Here is a 20,241-nt window from a genome sequence, read left to right on the forward strand (position 1 = left end):
TTTTCTTTGGAGATTAATATTTAATCACTTTATGGAGGCATTTTTCATTCTACTGTACTACAGTGCTACACTGTGTTATATAGCTTCTGAAATGCAGGCTCACAGTGCTGTCAAGCTGTGAATTGCATGGAGAGCTTAAAAAAAAGTGTGATTTTAAATGTCTCATGAGAAACCAGAGAAAAATCTATTTCAATAGAAATCCTTTAAAAACTACCTTAACGTGAATACAGTACGAGGTCATTTTACCTGCCAGATGAGCAAATGAGTGAGTTTGTCATAAATGTCTTCACATTTATTTTCCTTCTATAAAGAATTTGGGTCATCTTTATGCTTACTCAGACAGTTGATACTTTCTGGGAAGCAGAAGGCATATGGTCAGACCAGCTTGGTCAATTCCCTGAAGTCTGAAAGACTAAACTACATCTAAAAGGGCCAAGTGTCATAGATGAAGGAAGGTACTGAAGTTATAACCATGGGAGTCTTTTGTATAAACTCCACGGCAAACACCAATTAATTAACTACCTTAAATGCACAGCTTCTTTCGTAGTCCATTGAAAGTTTCTTCAAAGGCTCAAGCTTTTTTCCCTAGCTGAGAAGGGAAATTCACAAAACCTTAAGAAAAGATACATTGTGTAGAAACATGAAAAACGTTTTTCACCAATGCCCTGGACACAGACTTCCAATCTGACATTCTGCATACCTCTTAAGTCATAGCTCACTCTGAACTCAGATTAAACGTGAACTATTTCTATGTGAAGACAGACACATAGGAAGAGTAAACACAGAATCAAGATCCAACAGAGGGTGATACAATCCACAAATGTGTAAAAATTCTAAATGCTAAATACTGCCATCATAATTGCATTAAGGTATAGGAAATCAAAATCATCTTCCCTGGGAAAAACCTCTGACAATGAGAACATGCTGCTGTGCTGAAATATGTATTAAATTTTACATACTAATGCAATGTCACAGGTGTATCTTTTTGATACATATTTGAGAATTGCTTCATCTTGAGCTCATTACTAAAAAGCATTGCTTGCTTGAGACCTGGCCAAAGTRCCAACCCCCTTACACAGACTTAAGGTAAGCCAACAAGACCATTCACTCTCACCAGCAGGATCAGCAGGAGTCCCAAGCTAATGCTTGCCTACCCTCGTCAGAGCACCTGTAAGCCAAGGACACCAAAGGCTCCCAGCCTTAAACACTACTCTGTATATATGGATACAAAGTATGGACTCAAACAAAGTAACTCTTAAAGGAGAAAAGCTAGATCTAGTGGGTGAATAGGTTAAATTAAATAGGTTTGATATAAATTCATCCACAGTACTTTGCATACAGACACTCTTTTCTCCAGTCTTGCTCTCTAGTCCAGAAGGTCCCATCACCTCCCTGAGACTCTCTGGTTCCAAGGAAAGCCTTCATCTCTGAGGCTTGGCTTTGTGTGGCTCCATAGCAAAAGGGTTACAAACCCTTCTAAGCTGTCCTCCCGGACCCCATTTGGAAACCTAGAATCTCACTTTAGTTTCAAGAATCCTCGAAATGTGAGATTCTGACCATTTAAGCCTTGGCGATACATACAGCAAATCAACTGAGAACAGAAGATTCTGTTATTTAAAGTACTTATACAAACAATATAAAAATTAAAGGCATCATGGCTGTACCAAAGGTTGATAAAACATGCATATTCATGAAAAGATAAATATTTAAATGCATGTATTTACACAAGTCAGATTATAAATGCAATAACTTTTGCATTTCATCTTTACAGTGTGAGCAGCAATGCCATTAGTTTTTCTACGCAATACATTCCAGTCGCTTTCTTTAGGACTACTAGGATAATACATATTTTGCTTTAGTCTTCTACAAGTTATTTATCCAGAATTTTTCACATTTCCTAATCTGTATCCCTAAATATTCTGACTCATTTTTACAGATTTCTGATTAATGAGGTCAGATTGTGATGCTCTGTCTCTCAAATGCAACAGAACTCTCATGCAGTGTGACCAAGGTTATCACAATATCCTACCGCAACACCATTACACACGGGTAGAAGAAAAGCGTTATCATGTCATCACACCACACAAGCAATATTGGGGCTCTGCCATATCTTACTCCGGTGTCTCTACTTTTCTTCACGAACAGGCTGACACACTTCCTTATTTTCAGGGTTTCCATGAGAAGGCACAGATTTGTTGCACATGTGCAGTTACTACATTTGTTGTTGGAAAATGTTGCTGACAGTAATGCATCTTCTGCTTTAAAGGATGCTCCAGCATTTTGCCTGAGCATCTCAACACCAAATCGAACCCCTTGTGTAAATATAAAATGTGCAAAGAGGCACAAAGCTGTTCTACAGAATACAGAAATGAACTCTGGATGCTCTTGGTCTTTAGCCACATCTTAGCCATGCCAATACGACACATCCCATGCTGGATGACTTTCGAAGTTGACTCACTCTTGTTCATAGGCTAGAAAAAACGTTTAAGTGATTATCAGGGGTTAGCTAAAYAAATAGCAGCTAATGGGAAAGATCAAGAGAAAATTGCTTAGGGCTCTCAGTCCATCCAAAACCAGCCAGCATCCATTCTCCTCAAAAGGGTCTCACATTTGTTTGGGGAAGGATCAGTGACAGCTTTCTTATATATCTGTGTACCAAGAGACCAAGATAAAGGAGTCTGTATGAGACTTTACAGATTTCRGAGGAAATAAATGAAGGGTGATTATCAAAAGCAAGATTTAACTGTTCATGCTCAGATCATTCCCTAACACATTTAGACAGCACAGTCAAAGAGTAAAGAAATCCTGGAATATTTCAGTTAAGATTCTGGCATGTTTCCTGAACAGTGCCTTAGTTCATACATTATACTGCTGAAAGCAGTGAAGCAATGTGCCCTAAATAAGAACATCAAAATCTGCCTCTTTGTCAGAGTAAATTACTTATATTTCATACAAACATAGCTAAGCAGTATCTATGACTTTCTATTCAATATAAATACAAATTCTAGGCATTATAAGATGGTAAAATCGCTCACTCCTAAAAGGCTGATACTGAAAGAAACAGACCAATTTGTTACTGCATGTAACTGTGGAATGTGATCGTTCTTTAAATCCAAATGAAGGATTTTCTATCATGAGGATATTAACACCATATGTGTTTTTTACTGTTAGAAAGCTTGAAAACTTCACCATGTCCCGTCAAGGTAAACCACACAAAAAACGGAAAGCTTTGTGGCCATCCTGCAAGTTGCCTTTTGTTGGGATATGACTTATAAGAAAATTCCTGGACAGCAGTTATCCRGGCACACGATTCGCCAAACACACAGACATTGTGACATCTGTTTCTGTGGTATGGAGGTCCAGCCTCAGCTCTGGAGCTCCTGGCAGCATTCTGCTTCCTACTGTGCATTTCCCAGTGCAAAAAGTGGTGGCAAAGGAAAACAGGACAGCTCAGCTACATACCTACCTAGGTGTTAGCAACTGATACCATCTGCATGTTGTACATGTGATCCTGGGCTGCTGTCAAAAATATTCAAGCCAAAGAGCCAAAATCCTCAAAGGAATCAGACAAAAGTTAGCAGTAACTCTTCCTTGTTTTGCACCTTCAGTGTTTTATAGGTTTGCAAACATCCTTTATATGTTCCATTATTCTTCTCTACAGACTAATATTCAAAGAAGATAATGTCAAGATTTTAATTCTTCCTTAATTTTGAAAGTGGAAGTAAAATACATTGCACAAACCATACAGATGTAGGAAAACTGATAAGAATGAAAGGGGCATAAACATATTTCCAAATAAGAAGCATCATTTTAAAATAGAAAGCTCTCATGTATAATTCTGAGAAGATTATGTTAGAGCCATGCCAGTGCTTTAAATTCTCTTCTCCCCATGTAATGTGTTCAGACTAGTTCTTCAGCTGGAAGAATCAGCTCCTAAGCTCTGAAGAATAAACATGTTAATGGTCAGCTCTGCTACCGATTCCTTTGATACTTGACTGTCCAGCAGGTACTGAATCTGAGGTTTCCTGAAGCTGCTGTAGGTGYGACCAGCGTTTTCATTTTTCTCCATTATTGGAGAATGATTATCACATAAGAAAATATAAATAGTTGACATGCAGAAAGACAATACAGGGTTTAACAAATTAGCTGTGTGGTAAGAGGACCTTTGCACCTGTCTGCTGATGGAAGATGCTTGTAAACAGTAGTTCATCATTCTGTGTTGGATTACATTTTTCATTGCTATTTTAAGCAGAGACTCAGTCCACATAGCAAATTTGCAACACAACCTGACAACTCAAAATCCCTGGCAACCATATTCCAGAGAAATTAATATTACCCTAAATGTTTTGCAAGAAATGTTATGCTCTACATTTCAGTATTTTTCAACGCAATTACGTTTCATCAAAAAAAAAAAAAAATCCATCACTAATTATGTGTAAGATTTAATGAGCCTGGTTCTACAGGCCTCTTCTTTTATCAGCTCAGATCTCCTTCTCTAGGGAAAGCTGTACAGACAGAAGTGACTTGTCCTTTGATAGCAACAAATAACTAACCTTATTCTGTAAATGCAGTACTAAACAAAAGAGTTATTCAACAGAAGTAGTGAATAAGACCTAACTGTCAGGTCCAGAAGCCCATTTAAGACAATTCAAAGCCCTAGGCATAATCTTTGAGGAGTATGCAGTTGCATCTCTTTCTTTTATTATTATTATTTTTTATTTTGATGCTTTATCTTGCAATAGGGTATCAGAAGGTTTCACAGTTAAGAGGAATGGGACAGATCATATTTCCTGGAGCTATATTTTCAGGCCTTCCGCATACCCATCCATCAGTTATGTTCAGGTCATGTTTTTTTTTTTTTTTTTTTTTTGTCTCAGTGGCCGCAAGAGTTAGAGATGTAATTGCTTTCTAAAATGGAAGCAAATAATTTGAACCTTTCTTAGCCATGGAACCTGGAGCTTCAGGTAAACACTATTGTGCCTCAGCTTTCACCTAGTCCAATGTTAAGAAAAAAAAATCCCTATGTACCAGAGTGCTTNTTTTTTTTTTTTTTTTTTCTTTCTTTCTTAAGATTTTAGGTATCCTTAGATATCTGCTGAAATAAATAACTTAAACTGAATCTAAACCAGGGGACACAAGAAATTCAGATCTAGAGTATCTGAGTGCAATGCCATAAAGGCTGGGATGTGATAGACTCCACGTCTCTATCAGGACTGTACTGTGGTTCCATCATTTAAGTAGGCTTATGCAACCACAAAAAAAGTCCATCTCATGCCCTATAAGGCTCATATTCTAAGATGGCTAGTATCATCTAAATGAAGAAAGCCTTGATGCACAAAATTTAGTACGTTTTTAAATGATCCACACAATAGAAACCAATGTCTTTGTGCACAGCAGGCACAAATTGTCAAAATAACTTAGGTCAAAATGCCTGTGTTGTAGTAACAGATGGAAAGAAAACAAACTGTACAAAATGATGGTTCTCAGGCAAAAATAAACTAAAATGTTAGTTTAGAAACATTCTGGAAATTTAAATTAAACAAAAGCTCCAGTATTGTGATCCACCATACCATTCTCATAATTAAATGATGTCTTATAATTAAATGAAGCTTTCACATGATAGCAAAAAGACTATGAAAAAATGACAAGTCTATTTCGCTGTACATTTGTACGAGTGTTACTCTGGCCCACTGACTTCAGTGGAATAACTTCTGATTTACAATAGTGTACAGCAAGAGGAGAAACAAACCTGAAGACTGGAAATAAACTTGAGGGTWTTGATGAAACATAATCCTTAGCATGAGATGCAAAAGGTGACTTTCCTGACAAGTGCTACCCAAATGCTTAATGGCTTTCTGTATGAAACCCTATCATCATTTCATCCTGACATAATSTTAATTAGTCTTAGTTCTACCACAGAGAAGCCTACTGAGGCAGTTAGCACCATATAATTAATCAGATATTTTGCATGCATCACAGCAACCAGCAGTGTCAATTTACTGATCTGTGTTAATACAAACAGAAATCAACCCTGACTTTCCCTTTCTCATGAATGAAAGCATGCGGCATGGAATGAACATATGTGACTTTCTTCTCTGCATTGCTTACTGTTCTTTCTCCTTTTAACAGTTGTTTCCTAAGGCATCATTATTCTCTGCAAAGTATATATATTTTTTTCCTCTTCTGTTACTGTGAGAAGAACATGCAAGTTGATATTTTTTTAAAATTCAGTTTCTTCACAGAAGAGTAAGTCCAGCCACTGAAACAAGCTATGATGAGATGTCATTCTTGCTGCTGGAATTCAGAAACCTCACATCCCTCCCTCCTCCCCGTATCTTTTTTGTGCTGTAGAAGCAAAGGTCCTGTTTCTAAGACACCGAATTTTGCACCTGCACATAAATGTACATTTGAGAGTGCAATCTATAACAATCAGTCATCTCGTAGCAACAGAAAATAACATACTTACAATCATAAACATATACAACATGTACACACTAACTCAATGGATTAAAAGCTTCACCATCTATCTGTGTAATTGTAGATCTTAACTTTATTCTATTGTTTGAGATTTATCTTTTTTGTCTTTATTGCAGGAGCCAAACATCACAGTATTGTGTCTATTGTCACCGAGGGGAAAAACCATATGATCATATGATTACACAGCTTGATGGGGAAGGAGAAAAAAAAAATCACTGCTTAAGGAAAGCAATGTTACAAAGCAGCTGATTCTCCTAAGCTTAACTTGAAATAGTTCAGTAAACAGTATAAAATCACAAGAAGGTTTATCAGTTTTGTGTGGCATCTGTAATATGCTGTTGTGTTTATTAACAACAAACGTAATGTTTAAAATACGGCAGCGTCTTCTTTGAGCAGAACGTTGTAAAACTACTTGCAAGAATGCTTTACTCTGTAACTAATATTCAACATAAGGAAGAATAGCCTAATGTTCTGCAATTTCTCACAAATAGTCCTATTCTGGGAACAAGCTAGTGAGACAATAATTTTCATTGAAAGGCAGTATTTAAATGATAGTTTATTTCAGAAACTGACAGCAAACTGCTTAACACGTTTTCTCTATAATGCTTATGTCCCAAAGCAGTTAAGTATCTAAGATAGGAATTATYAAAAATTATGAACGAGCTGGTGTTTTCATTTCCAATGGTGCCTCAGCATAGAAGCATGTGGAGCCTTATTCACCATCTGACACAAGAAGTCATTTCACCATTATTAGTGTTCAAGCTCTAGAGATGTTTTTGTATTTGAAGGCCTATCACAACAGATTAGGCAGGCTACTGGAACTGCCAAATATTTCAGGTGCTGTCAACCATGATTACCGCTCGTGAAACAAAGAAATACAATGTCTATTTCTCRGTACCTAATGCCCTACCTCTCTCTCATGTATGCATCATCTTAATTTGCTTAATGCTGGGAAAAATACAGCAATTATTTCAGAAAAGACTGCTACTACCTTTGTTGTAGCCAGACTAAACCAAAGGAAACAGAACATAATTGCTCATTTTTGTTCTTGTTTTAGCAGATGGCAAATATGTTATCAAATAGCAGTAGTGAAGATACACATAAAGGAAGGCAAGAGAGGATGTGGATAACTGCATCAACACATACACTTCTGACAGAAACAACTCAAGCATACTATTAAGCTAACTATGCACACTGATGCCTTTTCCATCCCATAGATGCAACCATCTCATCATATAACACTAAACTACATTTTATAATCCTCCAACTGACCTATGCTGTTATCTAATTCACATTCACTCTTTAAAACACCTACTCTGAATGTCTGACATAACACATGGCTAGCATAATATCCATGTTAAGCACAGCATGGTTCATAACGGGATTTTGATTAAGTGATTGTAAGATTGTGAGTAGGATGTGAATGGGAAGCAAGGGCTACAGGAAAGATGCAGGGCAGAGTGCAACAAAGGTACCGTCAGATTCCTGAGGCTCATTTCACTAGGAAAATCTGTGTTTTAACCTATGATTAAAAGCCTAGCATAAATAAGGCAAAATGAAGCCTACGCAACCTAAACTCTCCCAAAGGGCTTAGTCACCCTAATCAGCTCATGATTAGGCTCTTTTCTGCTTAAAGATTATACATATTGAGAATCACAGAATAATTCAGGTTTGAGGGGACTTTAGGACTTCTGTTAATATCTCTGTTAATCTGCTAGTCACAGTATGCAGACCAGTTCTAGAGAAACTCCCACTCTTTCGGATGATTTTTCCAAACAAAAGTGTCCTACTAGACACACATTCACATGACTGATGTATCTCTTTCCAAAGCAAACTTCATTAGCCTTAYTAACACTAAGTTTCATCAGTCCTGGAAAACATGACATTTTCTTTTATCATATGCTCTAAGTTTATCACATTTGGTCACATCAAACTTTCCTTACTTAGACAAATAGCATATTCACAGGAGCTTTCATTTAAAAATGGACTAAACTAGAAACAAATGTTTGGACAGTAGTTTTAAGAGACTGAAAAAACTAATGGCATTCTTAATTTCTCCAGACTTTTCTATTTGATTTCATAGCTAGTCTTTTTCAACTCTAGCAATATTCAGCATTTCCAGATCATTAAAAAAAAATGCTGAATTCTTAGCATTCACCTAGTACCAGTCTAAAATTACTTTTAACATACTGTATGTCCCTATATGGATGATATCAATAATCTTCAGTGGCAAAAGCACAGATACTGTGATCATGACTRAAGACTTGATCTTTATCAGTATGTAGCAGCCTAAGGCATCAGAACTTTGTCATGGGAGCAGGAATGGAATCAGAGCTTCTTTGGCTCTATTCAGATTCATTTGATCTGAAGAAGGCCTAGGAATCCCAGGACTCATAAAGCTGGCTGAATATATGGTAAGGAGGGCAGTGGCACATCTACCTGATGCATTAAAATGTTACTCACATAAAATCTCTAAGAAAATTCAGTATGCTCAGAGCAGCTGGCAATAGCTGCTCCACAGAAATAGGCAAGATTCTTCACAGAAAATAGCTATTGCTGCTTAGATCTCTCTTTGACAGGATTTGCTACTTCTGCTGATCCTTCATAGTTAACAACTGGCTTAAGCGTGGAAACACTGTTTTTAACATATTTTCATTTTACAGAAGGCATCTTCCTCATTCTTGTCATGTATCTAGATGTCCAGTTCATCTCTGGATATTCACGTGACAAATCTGGAGCATCCTTTCTCCAGGATGGCACTAAAGCTTTTTATGCATTGTATTCTTACACTATTATTGATGCTTAGCCATTTCCAGAGTGTACCTTAACCTGGACTTTGTCCAATCACAGGAGGAAAACATTTATGTAAAGTGGTATGGAATTTGCAGTGTCATGCACAGCGGAGGGTCTTGGTTAACAGTCTACTTCATAGTGCTGACTTTTTTATTTTAGGACTCACAAGCCCTGTCAGGTGTTGAGTTTGTGATTCCATGGAAACCAGGTATTCAAAATTGAAAGCTCACGCTGCTAACACTATCCTTCCCAAAAAGTCTCTTTACAGACGACCACTAATATGAAGATGTTCTGTTTTCATTTCTATTCCTTCAGAACAAACTTGTTTTCTAGGACAATCAGAATGTGCAACCTGCATCCAGAAACAACTTAGGATGTGCTGCACATACTGATTCTGGTAATGCTTGTAACAAGTTATGAAACAAAAAAATAACTTTAAAAAATGGTGCTTACCCCGTTCTGTGTCATAGAGGTACACAAACTTTTCCCATTTATAGTGAGTCAAGAGACTCAAGATGGCTCCTTTTAATGCTGGCCGCATCTGGATGACAAACTGCACATCTGCATCTGTTGGGAAGCTSGGTGTGACAAAGGATGTGTGAAGGGCCCCACAAAATGACGTCAGTGTGTTCATTGACATCTGGTCATAGAATCCAAAGATGGCATAAACTCCTCTGGAAAACTGTGAACAAACTAACAAAGAAAGACAGAGGTGTTATAACTTGGAGTATACTGAACGCAAATAAATTATCAAAGCATATTTGAAGTAAGCCTTTTAAGCAATCATGAAATTATTTTCTTACAATATTGTAAACAGAATGAAATTGTGAGACATTATACATTGCCTTCTGTTAGCTGTGAATCGTACCAAATTTTRGTCATGCTTAAACTCAGTTGAGTGCACTTTGAATTGCAATTTGTCCTGCTGTGTTGTTATAATCCACTAACCTCTTCATATTCATAAGTCAAAATGTTAAAAAGTAGYTTTCCCTGTTATTCCATCTTGATTCAGTTTTGATTCAAAGTAACCTGCATATTTTACTCCTTTAGAGTCCACAACTCCAAAATCTGTGTGTGAAACCTGAGAATAGTCTTTTTCAAGGAAAAATTATCATGGCTTCTTACCAGAGTGTTAAAATCTTCAGAACCAATTTGAAAGCATATGACTCATTAATGACAACACAAATAAGGAACAAGCATTGCTTTGTGGTACAGAAGTTTGTATCTTTTAACCTGGAGATTTTCAGTCATCATTAACCACTCTGGTGTCCCAAGGAATTCAGCTAGTACTAGAAAACAATCAAAATGGACTCAAAAGCGATTTGTTTTACAATTTAATGTGACCACTGCAGGTGAAAGCAGTGACCATTTTTGAAAAAATGAAAATATTTCAGCTCAGAAATGCTGTCAACTTCACAGCAGCTTAAGGGAAAATGTGCTTTGCTCTTCAACTCTCCAGGAGTAGAGGATACCTCCTGTGAGCCTGTGTTCTTCTCATGGAGAGAGATGCCACTGCAGGTGGCAAAGGAGCCTCCTGAGAGAGGYTGGGCCTCTGCTCCATAATAAAGATGATGTGATCGTGACACAACCGAAGTACTGTATAGCACAGCAGCACTTCTAAATCAAAACATTTCTGAATGGAGATGAGCAAGTCCCATTTGTAACAAAAAAAAATAACAAATTTCCAATGAAAATGATCACTCAGTCTAAAAAGTTCATTTGTCAAGAATGGAAATCAGCAAAAGAAATTTTCAATGAGCCCCATTAACCACCTTTGCCAAAAAACTGCCTATTTAACTTTGCAAAAAGCAAGGGGAAGCAATTACCTATAAAGATGACATGACTTCTACACAGAAAGAGACAGCATCATCTTCAAAAGTACCATCATGGTACTTAGCATAAATGCTACCATTCAGAATCACTAAAGCCTGTTAAAGTAATTTTAAAAAGAATTCTCCACAATACCGGCTCATTGACACAGCATCATGGATAACACCTCAAATAGCTACTCATGGCTGAAAATTCGTTTTTCTTCCTGGACATTCTGATGCAAAAACAGAAATGCTATTTTTTTATTATTATTATTTTTAAAAAAGCCACTGTAACAGGACATGAGCAGAGGTGGATACCAGCTTCAAAGTACAGCTGCTGTAGATAGAGAGATACATGTGAGGCACAAATAGGGAATAAGAAGTATCAGATTCTGAAAGAAAAGTTTGCTAAACTTCTCAACAATAGTAAAGAAAAGATATAAAATAAGTCATAATATAGCAAGGATTGATTCCCAGAGGCACGACTGAGGAATTAAATACAGTGTTTCAAAAGGCATTTGGTTAAGCTATGTACCAAGGTATAAAGTAGAAAAGCTACCATAAAAATTACCAGCTGAAGTAACAAATAAAAGGCACTAAAGTACAGTTGAAAAGAAGGGAAAAAATAAAGACTACATTAGAAAGCCTGGCAGTATTCAAACCATTTCAGTGGCATAAACCCCTCTACTTCTGAGGAATATGGGAACATCCTCTGAAGTGGGACTAGCTCCCTGCAGAACCTGAGTGTCCTCACACACACTGAGTAAGTACCTCACAGATCAGCCGCCTTCTACATATTTATTAGTGGCCTATTTTAGTAGTTTGCTAGTTTTTTATTTGGAGAAAGTAAAGAGACTGTTTTCCAGGAAAAAATGGAAAATCTCCCTTTCTGGAATTCAAACAAAATATATTTCCAGTTTCCTGACCCTAAAATTCCAATGTATTTCACATGACCCTGGATTCCCCTGTTATTTCATGCCATGTATATGGCTCTGGAATACTTTTCAACTGTAACTCTACTGAAATCCCTGGAAGTTACAGGGACTCAGTATCAGAAAGAAGATTCACAAGGGTTCTCAGAAAGCCTACCATGGTATCTAAGAGCAGGAACAAAATCAACAATATAGACCGTCTCTTGTTAGGACTGCTAGTTCCTACATCCTGTAGGGTCACTGGAGAGACCTGGGGTGATGCCAAACATGGGTATGCAACACTGGCTGGCTCAGCTCAGACCAGCTCCTCCGCACTGCGCCGGGGGCCAGCTGGGACGCGCTCCAGCTTGCCTTCTCCCTTCTTAAATATTTGCCACCTATGCCTGATACCGGCACTGCGGTCAAAGATTTGAAAATGGTTCAGCGTCTTTGCCTCTTAGACAAAATTCTGTCTTGCATCACTGTTTTAAAACTCTTATATCTATTTTCATAGCAGCCTGTGCTCATCTAGGCAAAGGGCCTGTTCTCTATTTGTGAGTAAACAGAGAACGAAATCACAGTCTGAGCAGTCTGACTATGCAGCAGGGTCTTTGCCAAACAGTATCTAACAACCAGCAAGGAGCTATTGCTCACATGGACTGTCTCAGTGCAGATGACACTACTTCTCATTTGGCCTTTCAGATACTTGCAACTATTTTTCATAAAACTTTTGGAGGATCATCAACAATATCTTCTAACAAGAGCACCCCTTGTCCAATCTTATTTCCCCTGGCTCATGCCTATCTTYACTACAGATCTTTAGATATTCTACACAGTATCTGTCTTCAGTGCCAGCATTGCTTTTGAATATCTGCATCTCTTAAGCTCCAAAGCTCTTAAGCTCTACTACTTTTGTTATGSCTTAGGCTTCCTGACTATCTATTCTGAAAACACTGTAAGGTGCCAATTTGATGTTATTGGCCCATTTAAAGGGCAAGTAAACCTTCGTTTTTGTAATGGGAAGATAAAAGGCTTATTATCTCAGTCCTCAACATCCAATTGCATTTTTGGACTTACAATTTTGTTATGGTTCTGCAGCATCAGGTTTTGTTTACTCTGTGATCTAATTACTTATATAATCAGATGGACCTATTGAAYGTCCATGAACCCATGGGCATCTTTTTCCTTGCTTTCCAAAAACCAAATACATCATTACATTCATTTTAACTACCTTACCAACTTAGTATCATTGAGCCGTAAGTCTAATTTAAAAGAAGCAGATGTAATTACTATCTAAACCCTATCTTCAACTACTTTCTATTTACAATCGGAAAAATCTCCATGCTTGAGTAAGAATTTTGGTATTTTTCTTTAATTAATCACAATTGTTTTATGTTTATTTTTCTCTATTTGAAAAATGCAGATGGTCAAACACACACTTCGGTTGTTAAAGAAGTGATTTTGASAAATCCTGATGCAAGCTCATTCTTCAAAAAAGCATGTCTTTTTTCCGCTGAGCTGCATCATTGAGAAATTGTTCTCAATTACAGTCATCATTTCTAACACTGTGGATGTGTGTCCATTTCTAGGGACGGCACGCAGCCAGGTCTCTYTATTACCTGATGAGATGTCATAAGAAAAGGACAGAGGTAGAGTAACTGTTACACAAATGAGGATGATAATAAAATTCTGWCATCAGGAGCAATGCAGATCCAGCTATTGATGGAGAGCTGAATATGGGCCTGTTCTCAGAGCAAGTTTGCTGCCACGTGCTATCATTTTCAGAAGAGGCTGGGACAGTATGCCAGAAGCCTGTAAATCCTGAAGCAAGTCACAAGCAGCCAAGGAACGTTAGGGTCAGGAGAGACAGACGTGTTTCCTGTCAAGGGAAGAAAATGCTCAGGGCCACATGCTTATCACAGTGGTAAACAGACTTTCCAAAAAAAAAAAAAAAAAACAATAAAATCCCTCCGTACTTAAATAGAAATCTCTGCTTCTGCAGTGATTCGCAGCTCAGCCATCCTAAACGTGAGTGTAAGGGAACAAAACACCGACTTCTGCTTTCCCAGCAACTCCCTCTCCCTCCAGTTACATCATCCCGCCACAGAAACGTGCCGAGATTAACCACATATGATCTCCCTCCCCGACACACGCACAGACCGCAGGAAGGCTCCAGGCCAAAATCTCAAAAAGATGCCCCATTTCACACAAGTTAGTGAACGTTTTGTATCTTTTTAAAATTTATTTTTGCTTTCTAACACTATTCAGTTCCCCTACCTTCTAGTGACTGTGAGTGTTCCTGACACAGCAAGGTTGCATAGGCTCTGACATTTCTACTATGTGTTGGCTGGAAGCTAAAGTCAAATCATCAAATCTCCGGCACTTAAAAAAAAAAAAAAATCCAGTTCTTCAGTTCTTTCTATAAGCAACTGAAGCATTACTAGAAAYATTTATAAGTAGGGTTTGGATCTTGCTTGTTTGATGAAAAGGTGGGGAACATCAATAGGAAGAGGATGTTAATGAATGGACTTTAACACACCTTTTCACCTGGATAGTGTCGTTAGTGCCTGGCATTTCAGCGTTACACAGGATGCTTACAAATGCGGCGCATGGCGCCTTTCTGCCCAGGGGAGTCCAGCCAAGCGGCTCTGGAATCAGGAGCTGGACGTTACAAACACTACTTCTCCAYTACTGTTTCTATGGACAAGTCACTTCCACTTTGTTCACATCAGTTTCTTATGAAATGGGTCTGAAAATTAACCTAGGTCAAAGGGGCACTGTAAGGCCTGTTTAACTGATAATTACACGGTTCTTTGGGACGAAGCTCTCAGGAGGAGCACAGGCACAACCGACAGTGCTGTGGGCTGCCCACGCCAGCTCCTCAGCCTTGTGTTCTGCACTTCCCTCAACTGTGGAATAATTTTATTCCCTCCACTTTGCTCTGCCAATTGCCTTGGACGCCACACAATTCTCCCTGCCAGCAGACTAACGGGGCTACTCTGTAACGGAGCAACACACATGTCCGAGCACAGGCTCGCCGCTTTGCTCCGYCTGAGGCTCCATCCTACGACTTCCTCACTGCAGTGATACACAGGTTATCATTAACTCCACTTCATACAGTAAGCACATGATTCTCAGAGAGGCTGCTGCCAGTGCCTCCACTGCTTTTCTCCCCCCTTTTGTTTTAACACACTGAAAAGACACCCTTTCTCGTCCTTGAGCCCCCACAGCAGTGCCCAGGAACTCCGGACGAGCTCCTCTGGGGGGGCTAATCTGCTCTAGGCTATTGGACTTGCCAACTTGCTTYAAAGACAAACTCACCATATTAAGAACTGAATTGAACTGCAATTATCTATACCCAATAAAATTAGCTTTTACAGTTAAATTTTTAAAACACTGAATTCTGCCAAGAAAAGATTCCACTTAGCTGTTTAAAATTCAGCCAACAAAAAAAGCATTTCTGAAAACGTCAATTTTTGAAATGGTTAATATTCATGGGGGGGTTAGGGGTAGGAGTAAATCAAGGAAGTTKCAACACAGAATCAGATCCACATTCTCCTAGGATGCTGGCCATAACTTCACTTCTTGTCCTACCTAATAAAGGACGTGATCTTACAACATTAAAAAAAAAAACCTCGCTATAGAGAGCAAACTAAAAGCATGACCTACAGTTGTTACTTCATTTAAGACAAAAGACTTTTCAAAGTGATATATTTCTTTTTTCATACAGAGGAAAAACTCCTCAGATGTACTATGCTCTATCTAGTACCTTCTTTATGTATTTACATATTCTTTATTTTGCATTTCTTTGTAGAAGAGCTGATAAGATAAAACCCAGAACACTCAGGCACCTGCTTTGGGGAAAAAGCTTATTACTAAATTGCAGATGAAAAGCATAAGGATTAATCCATTCATATTTTAAACCCTTTATTGGAAAGCAATTCAAAATAAATGCTCAGATCCAAGCATCCCCAATCATTCTCTGGCCAAAACCGCAATGTAGATCAATTTTGTCATTCTGCATTGACTCCAGCCCAACAGAACAGTCTCTAAAGACAGTTTATTTATTATTCATTTTTCAGGACCACTTTGGGATCTTGTTCTCAATTACAGCTCTTGGGTACCGGGCGCTGCACAAATAGATTACTACAACCTTGGTTTGTATCCATATGCCCAGTTATTTATGACATACATGACTCCACTCATTACGTTTTATGCATTTTGGCCTTCATATGTATTACTACCGTCAAATAAAAATCTAACAATGTACGTGAATATGCAGCACGCTGGATCTATTCTTCGCACTGATTGAAACATTTGTGAGAATTTTATGAGCATATGAAAAATGCCAGCTTGCAAGCAATAAAAATCGGCCACTTAGGCTTTAACAGTGCTAGTAGGAACACTAACAGTGAGAAGCAAGAAGTCTCATACATACCGTGATGCCAASAGTAGCCTGCCAAGAGCTGCAATGACTGCTCATAAGAGGAAGAGTGTGGCTAAAGTCAGACTCCCTTAGAAAGGCTAAGGAAAGGCATGGACCCAGAAAGCATTCAGAAGAAAGGGAACTTAACTGCATACTGGTCTGATGKTTTTTTTCTATCAGCATAATTTTAGCGAGTAAAAGGCAAACCTGCACCATAACCCTTCTGCCCTAAACTTATCAGTTTGACTTGCACGCAAAAAACCTTYGGTATTTACAAAATTTAATTAACATTTAAGTGTCCCTTGCCATGGGAAACCCTTGAACACCACCTTGTAAGATAGAGATTTAGGCTGAATACTGCTGTTACTGTCCTGAGAAAGGCAAAGCTAAAGTGTGCTTAGCTTTCTAAAAGGTGTGCTTTACGCGGTCAGAGAGCACACTGCAGGTAAACAGAGCACCTTGGAATACACGATGTTACCTTCGCTGCTTTTGCTCAGCTGCCAGTTCCTAATCTGCCTAAGTAGCATCTTAGCCACTTTGCTACCTCTCTTAAACGACTGGCCACAGAGCTAAAAATTATGTAGAAACTGGACAAAACTCAAGCACAAAGTAAGCATCACACTCAAATAACCTACCAAATTTTCATAATTGTTTCACTTTTCATAAAATTTCACTTGACACTTTGAAATCTCCATACTTGCAACATATTTATGATGTCTGAAGAAACCAAGTAGTCTGCTTGTCCAGTATCCAAGAAAAATGCTGGTCCGTTATCAGCATGTCCAAATTACAAAAACGTTTTACGCTGTCAGTATTCTGGGATCACTGTTACATATTGATCTTTAAAACATCCAGGATTCAATGGTCTAGGAGAACATTTCTTTTGAAAGAATATTAAGCAGATTACCATTGCTGAATTTGAAGGATAATCTATTGCAGTCTAATGAAACCAAAATAGAGGTTTAAAGCTTAAAATGGATTAAAGATAAGTGGAGATACAGATGTGCCACAAAAGATAATTAATTTTTGGAGGATGATTTAAAAAAAACGAGTTAAGTATTTGAGGACTACATTTAAATAAGTGCTAACCAGAATACTACAGTACCTGCTCAGAGAGATTTTCTTTCCTCTTACGTATCAGGTAGTACCTACTGTACTGGAGAAAGTCACAAGAACCTGGCAAAGGTTTTCCTTAACAGAATCTACGCATATTAACAACAAATAATGATCATTTGTATTCTCCACTTCTGAGACTCTGCAGGCATTAGTCATAAAGCATGAGCTGGAAACATGGTATACCAGCAACACATACATAACACATACTTGAGCTAAATAACTTGTTTCCATTTGTTGCACCRTTTGAAATGCCTTACTTTTTAGACTAAGATCTTATGTCAGCATGCTATGATTACTACTTTGGATTGCAATTATTTCTCATTTTCTAAAGCAGTTTTTCTAAAAAATGTTGGTAAGAGGAAAAATATGAAAAAAAAATGTTTCTTCAAAAGTTATTCACAGAAATAAAACACAAGGAAATTTAGCACCAATTAATTTACAGGCAGCCAGTATACTCTGCTAATATGCATGTTCTAATAAATGCATAGTAACATTTAATAGTTCAACATAAAATTATGTTTCTATAATTTTATTCTAATAATAAAAGTTCCACAAGACATTAAACATACCGCTGTAGAACAAAAGGACGTGCTCAGAAAATTGTTTCTCCTGTGAATTAGACAAGAATTGATAGATAAGGAGTATCCAAAGTAACTGTTATCATTTTAAGAGATGATGACATACATCACGTATTTGGTCAATACCTTGAACAAAAAGCTGAGAAAGAAGCAAGTGTTTTGCAGTATAAAGAAAAATAAAAATCCCATTCATCAGAAAGTGGCAGACCTTTGCCAGATTGAGGGCACTGCACAATGTTAGGCTTGTTTCCACGAAGTTTAACAGTCAAACACAAAGCTGTGCCTCGCAATTGTGAAGCTACTGCAAGCTATCTATAGCAGCCCACTATTCTGAAGGGGATTCTTCCTCATTTCACTGGAACATCCCAGTATGGAGGAACTAGAAACAGGCAGGCATTTTATTAAACGTATGCTTGCTCAGCAGATCCTTTTCCAAGTGATTTCAGAAGTTGACTTCATCCTGGGCCACTGCAGTGAAAGGCAATAAATCAAAGCAAGACTCTGGCAGCATGATGAAAGATGAGCTGAGACTGCTGAGGTGGTGCCATTTATAGGCCTGTAGGGATATATTACATAGTATGAGATAGAAAACACACCTGGAATCACTGAACTGGGTAAAATTCACCATGAGGTAAAGGCCAGGATTAAGGTTGTCCAAGGAGAAAAGGAATGTGATCGCCAGCACAGCAGCTCTGTGAGCAGCCTCTAGCCGCAGTTTCCAGTGGGCTCTACCCATGCCAGCACAGTGCACGGTACTGGCCGAGGGACAGCTCTGTTTACTCAAAGCAACAGGCTCTACTGCACCTTCCCGGCGGTTTTGCAACAGTTTCCCAGCAAGTGCTGCTGCAGCAGGCACACCTTGGATYGGTGGATTGGATTTCACTTTTCCGGTGTCCCTCTCTGTGATTACTTGAGCTTCTGGGGGATAAGCAATTCTCACCTGCTTCTTGTGGTGTCGGCTTATCAGCCTGAGAGGCTCTGGACAGCTAATGCCAAAGAGGAAACAAAATGGCTGTGAAAACCTGGAGTCAGCAGCCAGCTAAAGCTAAGATGCTTCTTAGGGGTCCAATCCAGTTACCCAAAGTCATTGGAGAAGCTCTCACAGACTTCAGTGACAGCTGGAGTAGGACTGAAAGACTTGTTCAATTTACTGAAAAAGCAAGCTAGAGAATGACAAAAATAAAATCTCAAAGCCCCTTACAAAAAACAATTCCTCTCCCCTTCCTCATGCCCTTCATTTAGTTTTATTCTTGGTATCATTTCTCTCTGCCTTACAGYCCAAAGAGTCCTTTCTGCAGCCAGTCTCCTGGACCTTCAGGATCACATCTGACAATAATTCACAGCCCACTGCCCTCAGCTAAGCCAGTGCCTTATTTACAGAGAATGATGAGAATATTATTCTGTATAAATTATGCATAATCACTATTTATCAAGCTGGGTTAATTGGCACATTACGAAAGAGTTGTCTGGTGCACAGCTGAATAACATGCAAGCCAGAATTGATGGAAATGATATAGCAAGAGCTTGATAGTGAAAGAAAAGTCACATTGCTATGTGTTAATTCTTAACAGACTCCTGCCCTTTCAAAGGAGGAGACAAGCAAGACAATGGACCTATCTTGAAATTATTTGTTAATCTCAGGGGGTTTGGACAGATTGTTGCAGCTTTGAATACTGGTTCAAATTCTGCTCTCAGCTAATGGCACAGTGAAATGTTAATCTAGCGGAACTCCATTGCTGTTCTGTGCAAGACCCTACTACATTTACATGCAGAGAACAGTTTGGTTAATCACCAGGGGCAGTAGAGACCCACGGCCTACAGAGGAATGCATGATGGYGACAGAAGAGTGGAGTTCCTATCTTCTCTTGATAAAGACCTAAAAGCCTCGTGCCAAAGCCAGACTAGCAGCCCTTTAGTCCCAGCAGTCCTAACCAGATCCCTAGCACTGGTGCACCATGAGAGCTCAGTAGTGTGGGCAGCACTGGAGTTTCTCTCAAACAACGTGCAGCTCAAGAAACACTTAGTCTACATGTTCACAGCTGCTTCAGTGACATCCACAGCCCTTTGGTAAGCCTCCTGGATCCCAAAGCTGCATGCATACATTTAAGTACCCACTTAAGTGTTTTGCT

General features: G+C 38.5%; 1 protein-coding gene across 2 annotated transcripts in view; it reads right to left on the minus strand.

The window, feature by feature from the left end:
* Window positions 1-20,241, minus strand: part of GRIA3 (glutamate ionotropic receptor AMPA type subunit 3) — a 154,812-nt gene that overhangs the window by 110,611 nt on the left and 23,960 nt on the right. For both annotated transcript variants that reach the window (XM_085319683.1, XM_085319682.1), the window contains exon 3: window positions 9,724-9,963. In XM_085319683.1, coding sequence (XP_085175809.1) covers window positions 9,724-9,963 — 240 coding nt within the window. The remainder of the gene's footprint in view (window positions 1-9,723; window positions 9,964-20,241) is intronic.

Source organism: Rhea americana, unplaced genomic scaffold, assembly GCF_003343005.1.
Source record: "Rhea americana isolate MKP2758 unplaced genomic scaffold, rheAme1 scaffold_6, whole genome shotgun sequence".
Classification (NCBI taxonomy): Eukaryota; Metazoa; Chordata; class Aves; order Rheiformes; family Rheidae; genus Rhea; species Rhea americana.